This window comes from Egretta garzetta, unplaced genomic scaffold (assembly GCF_000687185.1).
Source record: "Egretta garzetta isolate BGI_Z169 unplaced genomic scaffold, ASM68718v1 scaffold46, whole genome shotgun sequence".
In the NCBI taxonomy this organism is placed as follows: Eukaryota; Metazoa; Chordata; class Aves; order Pelecaniformes; family Ardeidae; genus Egretta; species Egretta garzetta.
The window spans coordinates 135,481-152,098 of NW_009260268.1; the positions used below are offsets into that span (position 1 = coordinate 135,481).

At 36.7% G+C, this 16,618-nt stretch overlaps 1 protein-coding gene across 2 annotated transcripts in view; it reads right to left on the reverse strand.

Moving 5' to 3' along the window:
• Positions 1-16,618, reverse strand: part of GLRA3 (glycine receptor alpha 3) — a 90,781-nt gene that overhangs the window by 73,114 nt on the left and 1,049 nt on the right. The window contains exon 2 of one of the 2 annotated variants that reach the window (XM_035897808.1): positions 16,546-16,618. This exon is cut by the window's right edge and continues 2 nt beyond it. In XM_035897808.1, coding sequence (XP_035753701.1) covers positions 16,546-16,618 — 73 coding nt within the window. The remainder of the gene's footprint in view (positions 1-16,545) is intronic. The other variant, XM_035897809.1, reaches the window with a different exon arrangement.

A 16,618-nucleotide genomic window follows, 5' to 3' on the forward strand; every position in this document is an offset into this window, starting at 1 on the left:
CAAGCTGCCCATAAACTACAGGCTGCTTAAAAAAATCAGAGATTGACCATTATTAGGAAAAAATGAGCTAATAATAATATTCTATCTATGACACGCACCTACAAAGAGGAAAGAATTTTAAGCTACATGATAATATTGTCATTAAAGCAAATGGATACAAAGAGGCCAGGAATAAATTTAGATCATAAATTAAAAGGCTTTCAACCACTGAAACAGGAATAGTTCCAGAATAGTTTAGTACTTTGAGTAGAGATAGAAAAGGCCTGTGCATTTCAAGATGTAGCTAGATATTAGGATGCTGTGACATGCGTGATTACAGGTGATGGGACTCAGTTCTTTTCTAACCCCTCTGCTGAGGATATGTTTGAATTACTATTATTGCTTCTTTTATGTGTTTAAAATAATTACTACTGAAGAACTCTGAAAAAAAAATATGATTAACATAGCTGTGCAGCTTGTGCTGGTTTTGGCTGGGGTAGAGCTAAATATCTTCATAGTAGCTAGTATGGGGCTATGTTTTGGATTTGTGCTGGGAAGAGTGTTGACAATACAGGGATGTTTTAGTTATTGCTGATCAGTGCTTACACAGAGTCAAGGCCTTTTCTGCTTCTCATTGAGCAGGCAGGGGGTGCACAAGAAGCTGGGAGGGGACACAGCCAGGACAGCTGACCCCGACTGACCAAAAGGATATTCCATACCATACGACATCATGCTCAGCATATAATTCTGGGCGAAGAAAAAGAAAGGGGGGGATGTTCAGAGTTATTGTGGTTTGTCTTCCCAAGTAACTATTACATGTGATGGAGCCCTGCTTTTCTGGAGATGGCTGAACACCTGCCTGCCCATGAGAAGCAGTGAGTGAATTCCTTGTTTTTCTTTGCTTGCATGTGCAGTTTTTGCTTTACCTACTAAACTGTCTTTATCTTAACCCACAAGTTTTCACTTTTCCCCTTCCAATTCTCTCCCCCATCCCACTGCGGGGGAGTCAGTGAATGGCTGTGTGGAGCTTAGTTGCTGGCTGGGGTTAAACCACGACACAGCCAGAGCACCAACATCTATGGAGTTTAAATGGGAGATCTCATGTAGCAGCTGGCAATTTAGCTAGCAAGAGAAAGCGTAGGTCATGAATCTGTGCTCCAGAAATATCTATTTAAAGTAGACACGTTTGTGAGAGAAAACCTCACTCTCTTCCATTCCTCCAAAAGAAAATGATTGGGAAAAAAAAAAAATTTTTCAAAGGGAATTTCACAATCTCCACAATTGTTTCCTTCTCTTAGAGCTATAAAATCAGATTGCTTATGCATGTTTTTTTTAAGAACCACTGTTTTCCTACTCAATAAGCTGTGTCATTTCTATCTGCCCCAAATTTCCACACATTTTTGCCAAGGCACAAATAAAGGAAAGGTACTTTACAAATCTAAGTGCTTTATATATGCTGTATTTTAAAATGTATGTTTTCAAAAGTAATTTCAGTTGTACTGCCTTTGAGACTTTTGTATCATGTTTGTGCTACAGAAATGTACTGTTTTTCACTGATTTGTCTCTTTTAAACTTTTCATATTCAAGGTGGGTTCTTAAAAATCACTTTCAGTGTGTTGTTTGAGCCTTAAAAGTATATCTATTTTAAAAAAAAAAATATTGAAGAAGAAATGGGTTACTGTCAACTTTTTTGTAAGAAAGGTTGTAGTCTTCCAGAAGGGCTTAATAAGAATGGTATAGACAAGAGATGAATGAAGAAATTACATCTTACACTATTTGCTGACTCTTTCTGGTGTGTTGCTGCTACAGGTGGATGACAGAGATAAAGAAAGAGTATGATGCATTGTAATGATACCTTCCACTGGAAACTTCCCAGAGAGGTTTCCAAGTATAAGTTAGAGCAGTCCCCTAATTTATGCAAGTCATTCTGAGAGCAGTCTCCAGAGCCTCACTAACTTACTTTTGAATACAATTGATACAAATTGTCTTTGAATAGTGTGGTATGTTAATTTTCTTCCTTCTATAGTTAAACTATGTATTTCAGCTTGAAAATCATATATTAATGCCAAGTTACTGTCATATTTGTCTTGCTGATTTTTCTCATCTGATCATAAGTTATTTCTTTCATTGCAAATATGATCGTTTTAGCCGTTCAGAGAGGTAGAAGTTTTGTATTGCATCTTATGATGCACACTACAGGGCTGTTATATGATGCTTTTTGCATGCATTATGATGGTCCAACAGCTCTTTCATTTTGTTACTTAGCTTATTCTCTCAGACAGCAAATGGGGCCAAACCCCTGGAGCAATCAGATCTTGTGTTTGTGGTCCATTCTCTCCAGCTGATGTTTGAATGTTTTTAATGTACTTTGCATTAAAAACCTTTGCAGAGAAGCTCAAGGAAATTAATTACGCGCTCATAAGGTAAGCAAAACCAGCAGCCAGCCAATACGCACTCAGTTGCATCTCACAAACAGCAATACATAAAGCATTTCAGTAAATTACTCTGAACTGGTACTTATTCACTGGTTCACCAATAATGGTTAGGTGAATTAATCTCATGACTACTTCCCTTCATTCTGCAGCTGTAAGTAATGGAGATAGAATTCATCAGCTTCAAAACAAAAATTATGCAGTGTAACCATGTAATTAACAAGATCTGCTAAAATGAAATGATCCTCAAGCTGGCAGTGTCTGATCATTTGACAGTTCCTTAATAAATGCATTTTGAAAATTGTGGCTGTAAGATTTTGTGGTATGAAGACAGTCTTTAAACCCACTTCTATGCAATACAGATATCTTCATAAAATGTATTTGGTAGGATTGAGAAAAGCAAACATTATGTTTGAAGAGGTCAGGAGCATAGGATTTTTTTTTTAAAAAAGAGTGGCTCTAATTGTCTGATCTGTTAATTAAAACAGGTAAAGGACTAACAAGATCAGAGTTTGTAGTACATAGAATTTGCACACACTATTCCAAGAGTGAACGTAAATCTGACAGAAATACCTTTCTGACAGAAGAATGTTCCAGAATGTGACAGCTTAAAATAAAAACCAACAAATGTTAACAAGAATGACCACTGAAGACCTCAAGCCCATCCAAATGAAAGTGTTTTCCTTGTTTGTACAAAAATAATACATCCTGCTCTTTCAGAAAGATAAAATCTGCTTTCAATTATAGACCAAAAAAATAAGTCAATCTAAAGCATAAACAATACCAATTTGTTTGATTTTTGTGGGTAAAAGGAAGTTTTTTTCAATTTTTTGCACAGTTTGTCATTAAAATGCATTTGTTCAATAAAGCAGCATGACACAGATGTTCTTTTGAGGTGTGATGTGTTTAAACTGGCTTCCTGAGATAACTGTGTCAGAAGAGAAATGCAATTCTCTGTGTTTTGTTTCAATAAATATTTTAACTCTTGAAAGCCTTGCAGATAGAATCATAGAGTCATTAAGGTTGGAAAAGACCTTTAAGATCATCAGGTCCAATCATTAACCTAACACTGCCTAGTTCACCACTAAACCGTGTCCGTAAGCACCTCGTCTACCCATTTTTTAAATACCTCCAGGGATGGGGACTTGACCACTTCCCTGGGCAGCCCATTCCAATGCTTGACAACCCTTTCAGTGAAGAAATTTTTCCTAATACCCAATCCCAACCTCCCCTGGTGCAACTTGAGGCTGTTTCCTCTCATCCTATCACTTGTTACTTGGCAGAAGAGACTAACACCCACCTTGCTACAACCTCCTTTCAGGCAGTTATAGAGAGCAATAAGGTCTCCAGATCATTGATAAAGATATTAAACAAGACTGACCCCAGACTTGAGCCCTGGGGAACACTGTTTGTGACTGGACACCAATTGGATTTAATTCCCTTCACCACAACTCTCTGGGCTTGGCCATCCAGCCAGCTTTTTACCCAGCGAAGAGTACACTCGTCCAAGCCATGAGCAGCCAGTTTCTCCAGGAGAATGATGTAGGAAACAGTGTCAAAGGCTTTACTTTAGTAAACACCCACATCCTTTCCCTCATCCACTAAGCAGGTCACTTTGTCATAGAAGGAGATCAGGTTAGGTGAGGCAAATATTATGGAATGGGAACTCAGAAGGGGGGATAAATATGTTTAAAGCAAATATTTTAAAAAATGGCAATAAACTTTTAAAGCAATTTCTTCACTCTATTAGAAATTAAAATCCTTCACAGAAAGCTGAAGACAAATAGACTTCTCTTACTGAAGGCCATTCACCAGCAATATTGATTCATGAAAAGCCAAGGCCATTCTGGAAAGCCCAAAGCTGTGTCAGAGGGTCACAGCTGCCTGGATCCAGTCCTGAAAGTGACACACAGGTCTGGCTGTCACTGCTGTCCCATTCTGGCTCACACCAAAAGATTTTTTTCTGAGGAGCAAAACAAGACTCAAAATTCAGCTCCTTGTCTGAATTATCTTTTGGAAGACTCAGTGAACTGTGAACTCAGGGTAACCAAACTAGTTCAGATGCCTGAATTAGGTAACATTTACTTTCTTCTACAGTTCAAAGTTAACGCAAGGAGATAACTTCCAACTGCTTTCTATTCCAGCATGAAAATAATTCTACTTGAGATCTATTGGTGAATAAATTTATTTCATACTGAGGGACCAAAAAAAGAAAAAGTGAGTTTCCAATGGGGAATGAGTAGTGGAAGATGGTGACATGTACTAAAGCCAAAGATAGCAAATGAAGGAGAAAGAATTAAGTTTGCAGTGTCTCAAAAAAGACTGAGATTCCAAATGCTTTTCCTATTATTTTTGTTAAAACTGACAATAATGTGTTGCTTGCTTATTAAAGATTAAATTTCTTTTATTTGTTTTAGGTCATGAAGTTGTCCGTTCCTAATGCAATGAAAACACAGATTTTCATATCCTGTAATTTTTTGGATAATAATAATGTTATCAGATCAGAGAGAAGCACAGAACTCTTAACTCACATTTGCCAGAGAAAAGACTGTCACTTAACTAACAAGAGCAGAAGCATTGTATCACCAAGACTTTAAAGAGGTATTTTCTAAGACAAATCCTCAGGAGAATTTTAAATATTTTCTGCAACAAGTTAGTTTTTCTACTGATTTTTCAGATTTAGATTTCTCTAGTTGCCCTTTTATCCTCTTATTTTGAATAAGTTCCAATGAGCGGATTAATTTTTTGATATAATGCTGTAGAGATAAGAAGTTACGTCAGGGCACATTTTTCAGCCAAAGTAACATGTTTTATGTGAAAAGCTCAATAAATTTCCATTTTAAGATCACTAATTATACTTTCTTTATTATTTTAGTGGTTAGGAATAAAAACTATGTGAAAAAATATATGGGATTGCATTTCTATGCGACTATTAATGTCTTTTCTTTCAGATTTGGAAAAATTTCATTTTTCTGTTTCAGTGACTGAAGTAATATTATATTTTAGTGGTCTTGGTAAGTTAGGCAATGGTACAAGCCTTTTGTTATGATGTTCTTGATACCTTTATGTAGTCATATTTTTTCCCTTTAATATAGTTGAGAATTCCTCCATCCCTGCAGTGTTTTTCTAGTCTGTTTATCATGGAAGTAAAATGGTATAATGTTTATAGCTTATTTATTTACGTGTTATAGTTTTAAAAAGCTTTGGATTGCTGTGGAGTGTTTAAGCTTTTCTTAACAAGAAAAGAAATAGAGAATAATGGGTTTTTAAGTCTTCTGATTAAGTCACTCTGACCTGATCACCATTCTACAGGTGAAAGGGCTTTATATTCTAGATGAGGCTAAATTCATGTACACTTGTTTTTGTTTGTGACTTGGTACAGATGTAGAAGCACAATTTCCCCCTTTGGAAATAAAAAAAAAAATCTCTTAGTGCAAAGGAAGAAAACTAATTTGTCAGCATTTTTCATAATCTTATGGGCATGGCTTTCTAGCTTAATCAAGATATGGATTCAATAAACTACAGATTGTTCCTCTAATTTTTCTTTCTTGATTAAGACAAATTTATTGTTTGTATTGCCAATTTCAGCCATGCAACATGTGAACTTTTAAAGACATTTTATGAATTACCACTCTAATCTTGGTATTTTTTCCCTGTTTTCCCAGAAGCACGTATGCCATTATCAGTCTATTGTACCTGTTTTATACCTCATTTTTATGAATGTTCTAAACCCAGGTCTTAGTTTCTTGCTGTTTCTTAATTTATTCAACCTATACTTTTGGGAAAAAATCTGACTCAAACAGCTATATGAGGAGGAGAGAATGTTTGAAATATTCAAATTCTGACAAATCTCTCACTATCCCAAAGACCTGCTGCATGGGTTAAATTTTTGACAACTTTTATTTTGAATTAAAGATAATTGAATTTGGGGAAGATCTGACTAACTCTTTTCTTTTTTGGGGGGGTGTGGGGGGTGGGTTTAGGCAGATAATACTTGTCTAAAATGAACGGAATACCCTTGAAAATAGAAACTGGAAATCATTAATTTATAGTAGTTTGAACTTGCACTATCTCACTATAAAGACTAATTTGTATATTAGCTGAATAATGGAGCAAAGTTATTGGAGTAATGGATATATTGTGAAATGACCAAGTAAAATAATTTCAGGATATTATCTTTCATAACACCACATATCCTTCTATAAAAGCATGTCAGAGCTGAACAATTACATTTATTTTTGTGATTAATGAATGATTCCTCTAACCAATTGAACTTGTGCAGGAACTGACTGGTGTCTTTCACCAGCATAATGAATAGTAATTCAACTGATGTCAATGAGGCAACACTAGACTGAAAGAAGAATTAATTAAAGTGAGACTTTTGCCTAGCTAAAAACTGCGCAGTATTGTTTCCCAAGGCAAACTTCCCAAATCTAGGAGAAACCTGTGAATACTGAAAAGAGAATTCTACAGATTATAGATGCTTAGTTGATCCTGTATTTTGAATGCATCCTAAAATGTCCTTTAAATTGTAGAGCTGCATAAGACTGCGTTTTCTAGTTCTAATTCACTGCCTATATATTTTACTGATGTGTGGCATTGCCCCATCAGCTTAGTTTGCATCCACTAGGTTGCTGTGCTCTCGCTCAATATAAACAAGAGCAGTGTCCACTGAAGTGTGCATTTGTAGAAAAAATATATTTATTGTAATCATAATTAATGACCATTTAGAATGTCCTAATTCTTCTGTTCCTCCTTTGCCTTGTTTTACTTTAAAAATCCATTTTCATGAGTTGAAAACCATAACTGAAACTGAAAACTGGGCTTCTCTGATACGTTTCTTCTCAAGCAATTCTTTTACTTTTCATAAAAATCTTCACAGAAAGTCTTACAATGGAATGAAATGGTTGGGGTTTATCAAAACTAGATAAAAATTTGATTCTGAATTAAACCCCCAGGGTTTGTGAAGACTGAAGCACAATTCAATTACACACTATTCCATTTGCCTTAGGGAAGCTCTGCTTGCATCTGTACAAGTGTTGTCCTGTATCTTCAGTGAGCATGTCAGATGGCTGTTTAGAAGATGAGACTTTTTCTCCAAAAGAAGTTTAATAAGATATAAGTTCAGTTAGAGAAAAACTGAATATAGCCTGAAGAGTCACTCACCTTAAAATAAAGTATTTCAACAAACAGCCACTACAGCCCAGACAAGTCAAAACTTCTCAGTAAATAGAACTCAGTGCTATAAAAAGTTCTCTCCCAAAACACTTCTCACAAGATTGTTTATTTTGATTAGTCAGCTAATTATAGAGTAGATACTGTGTTATTACTATTGATTAAGAATTTTCAATTGAGACAAAATATTTCTAGTTTGAAAAATACTGATTTCTCGAAATAGAGCTTTACAGAAACATATCTGTTTCAGTGTTGTGTTAATGAAATGCTGGCAGGCTTGGGTGGAATATTGCCCAGTGTCCTTTCTATTCTGTCAGCCACGATCAGTTTTCTAATGTTGATGGGAACTGAAGGTGGGGTCTCGGATTCTAATTTTCAAAACTTCTCTGAACATCTCCCCCACAGAAATGGCAGAGATTTTTTCCTGCTTTCTGCAACTTAAAGTTCCTTTTATGCTTTGAAAAAGCAATAGCATCCTTTCAGAGCTTTGGAATTATCTGAGACAGGAATGGTGATGTTCAACCAGCTGTGTTCATTTACATGAGATACATGGATTAAGAAATTTTTTCCTTTTTATTCAGTCTATCCAGAAACAACACTATAATAATTCAGTATAAGACTTTCTTTAAGGAACAACAGGGTTGAGCTTCAGGGTGATGATGGGAGTGGCAGGATTCATGCCGCATAATGACAGAACCCAGGGTTCCTAATGCATGCACTGAAGCATATTCCTTACTGAATAAGTCAAAGAAAATAATGTGAAGGTTAAAAAACAGTGCTGCTAGCCTTTCATGTTTCCACCAAAATTATCCTGGTACACTACACATCCATGCATTCTCTTTCACCGACAAGAAGTGGTGTTTAAACTTCCCCTCAGACACATGCTTTGCCTTTGCTTGGTCTTGCTTATTCCACATATCCAGCACCCCCTTAATTATCATCTGAGTCTTATAAGTTTCATATAAACAAATGGAAATATGCTGGGTGAAGGGAGGACCATGACTGAATGCATTCCGGTCTTTATTACAGGCAAGATACTGAATCTGAACAAATGCATTTGTGCTCACATTTTGATTACAGATGAAAATCTGAGTACTCTTACATCCAAAGGTCTGTGTACAGGAACAGCAAAAATAGTTGAAGACAGATGTGTTCTTAGAGTTCATTTGCACAGTGTTAGAATTTTGGGTTAAGTTTTGGAGGCAAAATTTTAATGCATATATGGAGAAACTGCTTGCAAATAGCATTTTTAATTCCAGTTCTCTACTGTATTGTACTTTTTGTAATCACAGATTACTGTCTCAAGCGGGTGCAGTCACTTTGTGTAGTAAAAAAATTGCACTATCCAATCTTCAGTGTGCAAGGACTGAAGGAAAAGAGAAGACAGTTTATTTTAACTCTTGCAAATTAAAAGTTAAAGCAAACTCTGATAAATCTTGCACACTCTGATAAATCTGCTCCCTTTTTTTTTCCAAAAAAAAAAAAGTAAGTTTGCATAAAGCATTCTTTCTGATAAAATAAAGCAATGAAAAAAACCACTATGGATTTAAAAAAAAAAACAAACCAACAACTTTTATGGGATGTAGTTCAGATGCGATGCTGAAATCTGCCCACTTTGATTTTAGTTCTAATACTGCTGAGTCAGAGGTAATGGATCTGACCAGACAGCATCAGGAAAAACATCGCTGAGGTGCTCATCCCTTCATGGAGGCATTATATAGATGCTTAGGCACAGAATTAACATTTACCTTAGAATACTGTAGTTAGTCCTAATATAGCTGTGTGAAGTCAGTGCTTTTGTCATGACTGAATTCAAAATTTTTATTTTTTCCCTTCAAAACATGAAAAGTTTTATCCTACTTTTGCCATCAAGTTTGTGACATTTATTTTATTTATCTAGTAGGGCACCCTTAGCCAGCAGATATGTTGCTCACAAAACTGGAAGTTTAGTTGGTCCCTGCAGATGAATACATCTTAGTTTACATAAGCCCAGAGCATGGACGTTCCTGTGCATTCCTGAATTTAACAGATGACAGTGCCATTCTGAAAACTTTATGAAATTAAAAGCCTTAGTGGGACGAAATCTAAGGATCTTTTTCATAATCAACGCCCACTGTATCCCGGAACATTATACACCTACTTTTCACACAAAAGTCTCTAAGCTCTTCAGTCACCCACTAAGATGTAAACTAATAATAACTTTAAAAAAACCCCAGCCTTCTGAAAAACCATGCCATATTCACCAGACATTTCTGCTGAGTGGTTAGTTGTGAAATTAAAGTTAATTAAAGTTAATTGTTGGTAAAAATTATGCAAATTTTTAAACTGCCATCTTGGAAATTATATAATCTGGTACCTGTGGATCCACAGAGATGTTATTTTAGGATTACTTTAGGCTCATATTTTACCTTTCAAAATTCTGAAAGGGTAAAAAATTTATTTTATAAGAAACTGGAGATAAGTTCTAGACATAGTGGAGTTCTATGCAAACTGTACATAGTATGTGAAGCCTTAGGCAATGGTGAGTTGGGTAGGATATTCCTTTTTTTTTTATATCAAAGCCATTTTTATATATATTTTATATCAGAGATGGAATGCAACAAAGGGCAAAATCTTAACACAGTTGGTTATGGAGCTATAACTGCAGCTTGAATTTTAATCAGGTAAAGGAAAAAAACTAGCTTGCTTTTTAAAATGTCATAGCTGTACTGATTTTGCTTATGATACCCTTCCTAGATTAGTTTTAGCTGTAAGAATCACATACAGGTTAACAGAAATTAAGTCGACCTCACAGTTTGAGATAATTTAGTACTCCTGTGTCTGCTTTCTACTCACCTTATTGTTTCACTGAAACAGTCTCAGGGTAATCTGCTGGCTTGCTTTTTCCTATGGCCATTGATTTGGATAAGCAGCCCCACTGCTTGTGCAGCTCCACTCTTTGAACAGCCCTTTCGGTGACCACATGATTATCTTGGGCCAGAGCCTTCTTGAACTTTTTTATGTTTTCTGTGGTCTCAGACTGTTTCCCTTAGAAATTGCATTTCGCCAATATTTCATGTCACCAAATAGAAACTTCGGTAATGACGTTGCAGAAGACTGATCTTCCTTAGGGGAATTCCTAGCTGGAAATAGCCCCGACACTCCACTGCAATGTATACCAAGTATTATTACCCTGTTTGCTGTTGAATAATGTTAGAGCAATTCATTATTTGTCTGGAAGAGTAATAACAAAATGCATTCCTTTATACTTTTATAATAACATGCTGTCTATTTTTATACTATTTTCCCTTCATTCTTTCTTTTTAGTCACACTGCTTAGCATTTGTATTGACACAGCATCTGAAGACATCAGTCAGGAAGGCTCATATTGTTTCAGAAGCCATAATAAATACTGGATTATAGTCTGCTAGAAAAAAGTAGTCTCAAAGATTCTCACCTTCATTTCTCTTGATTTTAATGGGCAGAATGTTCTGCTTCCTGATGTTCTTCTCATTCTCCTGATTTGGTCCTGCATTCTTGTTACACATACTTTCTAGCTGTGTTTTTTCCTGCTCTCTGAGATGTTCCCTTTCTGCTGGTAGCGGATACTCATCCTCAAAATGGTGCCTTTTACTTGATCTGTTCGCTATGTCTACCTAGCAGTGAAAGAAAACCTACTCCTTTTTAGTTTTTATCTCCTTTTACTGATCCTTCCAATAAACATCATGAAGATCAGTAGGAAAAGCAATAAAAAGGAGAAGATGCAACACCAGGCAGAAGGGCTCTTCATTGTTCATTACTTGAGAAAAGCTGATTTGAGGCAATCATTCCCTATAGGTATTATTACGTAACACTCAGTAAGGTCATTTGAAGCTCGAATTCTAAATCTGTTAAAATAAGAAGCTCTAATCTTATAAAAATTTTCATTTTCTCTAATTGTCATGATTCCTAGGATGTCTGGACAAGATTAATCTGATAGAGGAGCTATTACGTTTTTCATTATACAGAACCACAGCACTTAGCTCACAATATTACTCGCTTTCAGTTGTTAGCATCAATTGGCTAAGAATGAATTAAGAGATGTTGAAAAGTAAGAAAATGTCACTAGCACAGTAAGAATTGACATTTTTAATTGAAATTTCTTTGTTATTTAATTTTCTTACAGTTTTTAAAATTATGAATTCAAAAAACCACATAATTCTTTCTCAACATGGTAGTCACAAAAATAACTGGGTTTTTTATAGAAATAAAGAATGGATGGTAAAAGTTCTGATCAAATTTGTGCTCATGACAAAACTCCTATTTGGTTCAAAGGGATTTCATTGTTTTCACTGGTATAGTTGAAATACAAGAGAATGTGAATTACATATTCTTGGTCACAAAAAAAAACCCCACTTCCTTTTTGTCTGAGTTTTGGAAGGTCCAATGCCTGCCTATGGGTACATCCTTCAAGGGAAGCCTGATGCTCTCAGCCTGACATTTTGTAGGGATCCTGAGCACATTTCTTTTATCCCAGGGGTTTGGTTACCCAGGGTCAGTGCCAGCTCCGATAATGCAGCAGCCCAGCTTTGAAGCAGAGCTGTTTGATAAAAAGCTGTAGAAGACTCAGCAGGGGTTCACCCCTCTTCTCCCGGGAGCTGTTTTTTTTTCTTTTTGCTTTGTTTCCTTCTTCTTTCGTTGTGCCCCCCTTCTGCCCCAGGAGTGCTGGGGAGATGCTCTCAGTCTCTGTGAGAGCTACTGTACATGTACACTTTCACCCAGCCTTGTACCCTCCTAATTCTGATCCTGAGCCTGATCTACTAACCTGACTTTTTGGCTTGACCTTGGACCTGCCTCATCGCTACCAACTTTGCCTGACAATCTGAGCTGTTGTTTGGACTGGATCTGCTCTGCTCCTGCACAGGTTCTGTGGGACTGCGGACTTTGTTGGTAGGACCCTGCTCCTGCCTGCTTCACTGTTACTCTGAACTCCCAGCTCACCTTCCCTTCCCTTGCTGCTCTCTGAGACATATCAAACCTTTTTCCTTAGGACCTGGAGTCTGCTGACAGATTTATCCCACAGAAACTATCTTTTCAAATTGAGCCTGTGGTGCTGAGGAAAGGTATTGTGCCTCGGTGCTCTCATCTTGAATTACTACATTTTCTTTCACACACTATTTTATTCACATCCTGATTTTAGCAGACACTTTTATTTCTTGAATAGTATTGTAGGTATAATTCTTAACATATTAAGAAGCTACTGAAGTCTCATCAGAACATCTGAAAATCTTTGTGATTTGTGATGTTTGTGATGGTATGTCAGATTTAATATTTTTTAGCTGCTGTTTTTTTCTCTTTTCATTATTTGGAGGAACTAATGCTGGCTTAAAGGATATTGACTTCTGCTTCTTAAAGCTATTCATCTGAAATCAATTTGCAATGCAATGCAGGAATAATTTCAAAATCAGTTAACTGTGAGCTTAGACATGCCCCAGAGTTAGGCTGCATGGAGGTTTTTCTGCAAGAATCTGGTCTCTAAGTGCAATTAGCTGTCTCTGTGATACTGTTTCCTTCAATATAAGGCCAATGGGGCAGGGAATAGAACAAGAAAAGAGGCAATAACCTAACTGTAGCGTGGTTCTTGGCCTATGCTAATAGGGATACCTAAAGAAGTATCATATAGGGAGAATCTATTTTGCATTTCCACAGTGCCACCTACCTTTTCATCCTGTGCTTTCCCCATACACGTCTACATGTAAAATACCTATACTATACTCTAAGGAGAAAGCAGAGTCCCTGGCCAGTCCCTGAGAACTACTGAGAGCGTAGTTCTAACAGAGCTGTGCTGGTGCCCTTGCGAGTTCGAGAGCTGTCATAAAACTACTTGACTCAGAAATATGATCCTTGTGTTGACTTTACAAATACAATCTTGCTTTCAGCGTGACCTCTTGGAATCCAGGCAAATCCAGAGGAATTTTGTTAAAACTATTACTTTAATGAAAACAGAGGAATACTCAGTCTTAGAGATTATTATAATTCCAACTCATATCTTAGAAATATTTCTTTTCCTGCTTTAGTAGTGAATTACAGTTATTTTTAGGCTCTGTTAAATTATTTTCCCCACCCTCATTTTTACATCTCTACCTTCTTCTTAATATCACACTGGGTCTTGTCCTGGCAGCCATTAATAAATAATAATTTTTTATTTGGGTTCTGATTCTAGCTTTTATCCCAGTCCTCAAGTATATCACTGAAAACATAATAGTGTGTTATGTGCTTAAACCCTGTTTTTTCATGTCTAGAATCCATTAATATATTACCAGTATGGTATTAATCTAAGACCTGGTAGTGCAAACATGCACAATATTATGAAAGATGATTAAGGAAGTTTTATTCTCTCTACAATGTCTTTCAGAAATCAAATGAATAATTACATCCTACTATGACAAATATACAACTTGTTTCAATCATTTCAATTTGAAGACCCTTTAGATGTTGGATGAAAAATTATTTAAAAAAAAAATCAGGTACAGTTTCCTCTTGTGAAGCATGCCAATACAGACACTTTACTTGTTAAAGTAGTAAGCCTGTAACTTTATACTGAAAAAAAAATCCTTTTTGTTTTTATTTGACCTGTACTGAAAATAAAACCAAATGTCTATCTTCACAGGCATGTAATTTAAACAATCACTTTAAACAGCCTCAGGGCTGTTGGACAGCAATTGAAGGTTCTTCCTGTAGGTTCCTTCAGTCTTCTCACACGGCCTTGAGTGCTTGTTAATGAAGAGCAGAAAAGTTTTGATGTTGCGTGATGTAAGACAACAGATGTTATTTTTTTTCCATAATGTCTGAGCAAGTGAAACACTTAAGGTTTGGTTGTTCCTAGAAATTCACAACGCATCCATCTTCTCATTGAGGGTGTTATATAGGTGCTAAGGCTGGAGTCTGTGTGTCTTACAGAGTGGAAGCTGCGTCCTACTGTTCCCTGCTCCCTTTGCTGTACTGTAAATCATTTCACAAGGGTTAAGTTGGGAAAGAACTAGAATTAATGGCTCCAGGAAGCTTGGGGATTTTGCAGGCTTTAATATTTTAACCTTTTTTTTTTTTTTTTTTTTTTTTTTTTTAACACTTTTTCCATTTTAAAGCCTGGAGAAGAGTCCTGTGTGTCTCAAAGTGACTCAGGTTTCTCAGGTATTATTGCTAGACCTATAATCAGCAGCAGTCTGTATTGAGCTATATATCAAAGATACACATAGATTCTGAGCAGCTTTCTGAAGTCTTTCTCAGACTATATAGTCCTGTGGGACAGCATCTATGTTCATTGTGATGAAATTAAAATTTAAGAGCAGAAGGCTATTGCAATACAACAATTATTTGGACATTGAACAGAATAATTTGAATTTATGCAAAATAAGATGCCTGTATACATTCTGAAACAATTAAATGTTAGACCAGAATTATGTGATGCAAAATTCACACATGCTTTCCGAAAGTGACTTTTGATTTTTTTTTTCCCCTTGGAATATAATATGTGTTTTTATATCATTAAAATAAAGGATGAATCATTCAATGGTAGGATGGTGTTTAAATAATATGCAGAGGAAAACTAAGTTCTACAAGTACATTGAAATAGAGTAATAATAGCACAGTACTGCTTGTATTGCCTACACTACACAGGGGTTTGGTCATCTATGCTCAGCATTAAATACTCAATGTAACTGGAAAATTTAAACTGTAATATAGGTGCATATACTCTTTCCTCCCAGTGTCAATTAATCCCATACCATGTGACCCAGTTTCTTCAAAGCTCTTTCTTTTGGCACAATTACAATAAAATTGCATTATAAACTATTTACATTACATATGTGGATACAAAAAAGGTCATCTAACTGACTTCAAAAAGGAAAGATTTGCTATGAACCTGTGAGCACCTGTAAAGTGTGCCATCGTTGTGGGGCACTACATGCTGCTGCTTTGACTTTGTGGTTACAAACCCTTTACATGTACCATCCCCAAACTCTCTCTTTTCAAACTTAACTTTCCTTTTTTTATCTTTGTCAGGTAAGAATGCAATTCTTAAAGTAGTCTGGCATTGTCATGTTATAAGCCATAGTCTTCTTACTGTGATAGAGTTTGTTGATAAGCATGGTTAACCCTCCATCAGCAGTGAATACATGACGACATTGAAATCTGCTTCTTTACATGTATGATTTTTCCTTTTAAGTTTTCCCCTCACCTTTAGACAGAGGATTCAAGTTTATTTTAGCCTGCTATCACCACGTTTCTAGAGCTATGTATTAAAAGAATGCTTGCATCGATATTGTAACATTACTTTAGCTAGAAAATATGTGCTGGGCAGAAAGTAGAAAAAGCCCTACGGACCTCAGTCTTCTGCTCAGGTCATAATCTATGGATATGTTGCTATCTTTCATAACAAACCCTAGACGGCCAGTGGTACAGCAAATGCTGTCCCTCTTGAGGGAAATTCTGTAGACCATATCCTCTGCTCACTCAGCTATCATTTCTTCTGCTTCTGTATAAGACTTCTCTGACCTAACCCAGTCCCTGATTTTCCTTCTACTGGCACGAACTGATAGTAACAAATATGTCTATATACTCCCAACTCGGATTATCTTCTGTAACTTTTACATACAGACACTTTGCACCTGAAGAATTTTCAAGATCATTAACGTCACATTTCCTGCTACGAACAGTGATAAAATCCACAGATCAAATAGGGAAACCCTAACTGTGAGCAGACGAAGGAAACACACAGCCTTCAGCCTGCAAAACGCAAAATCAGGTTGGAGGCAATGCAATAAAGTCGTTCGCAAAGCGTGGACCCCAGGCGTTTAGTTTCCGTGCCCACGGTCTGGCTGCCGACGGTAGCCGGGCGCTGGTGGTGAGGACAGGCAGGGACCGCGGCTGCTCTTTGCCCGAGTCCCGGGCGTTCCAGCCGCCCGGCGGGGGGACCTTTGCTTCCCCAAAGAAGAGAACTCACCTGAGCAGTACCGCGGCTTCCCACAGGTAAAATCCCGAGACAGCCGCGCGGAGGTACCTAATCCGGGCCATGC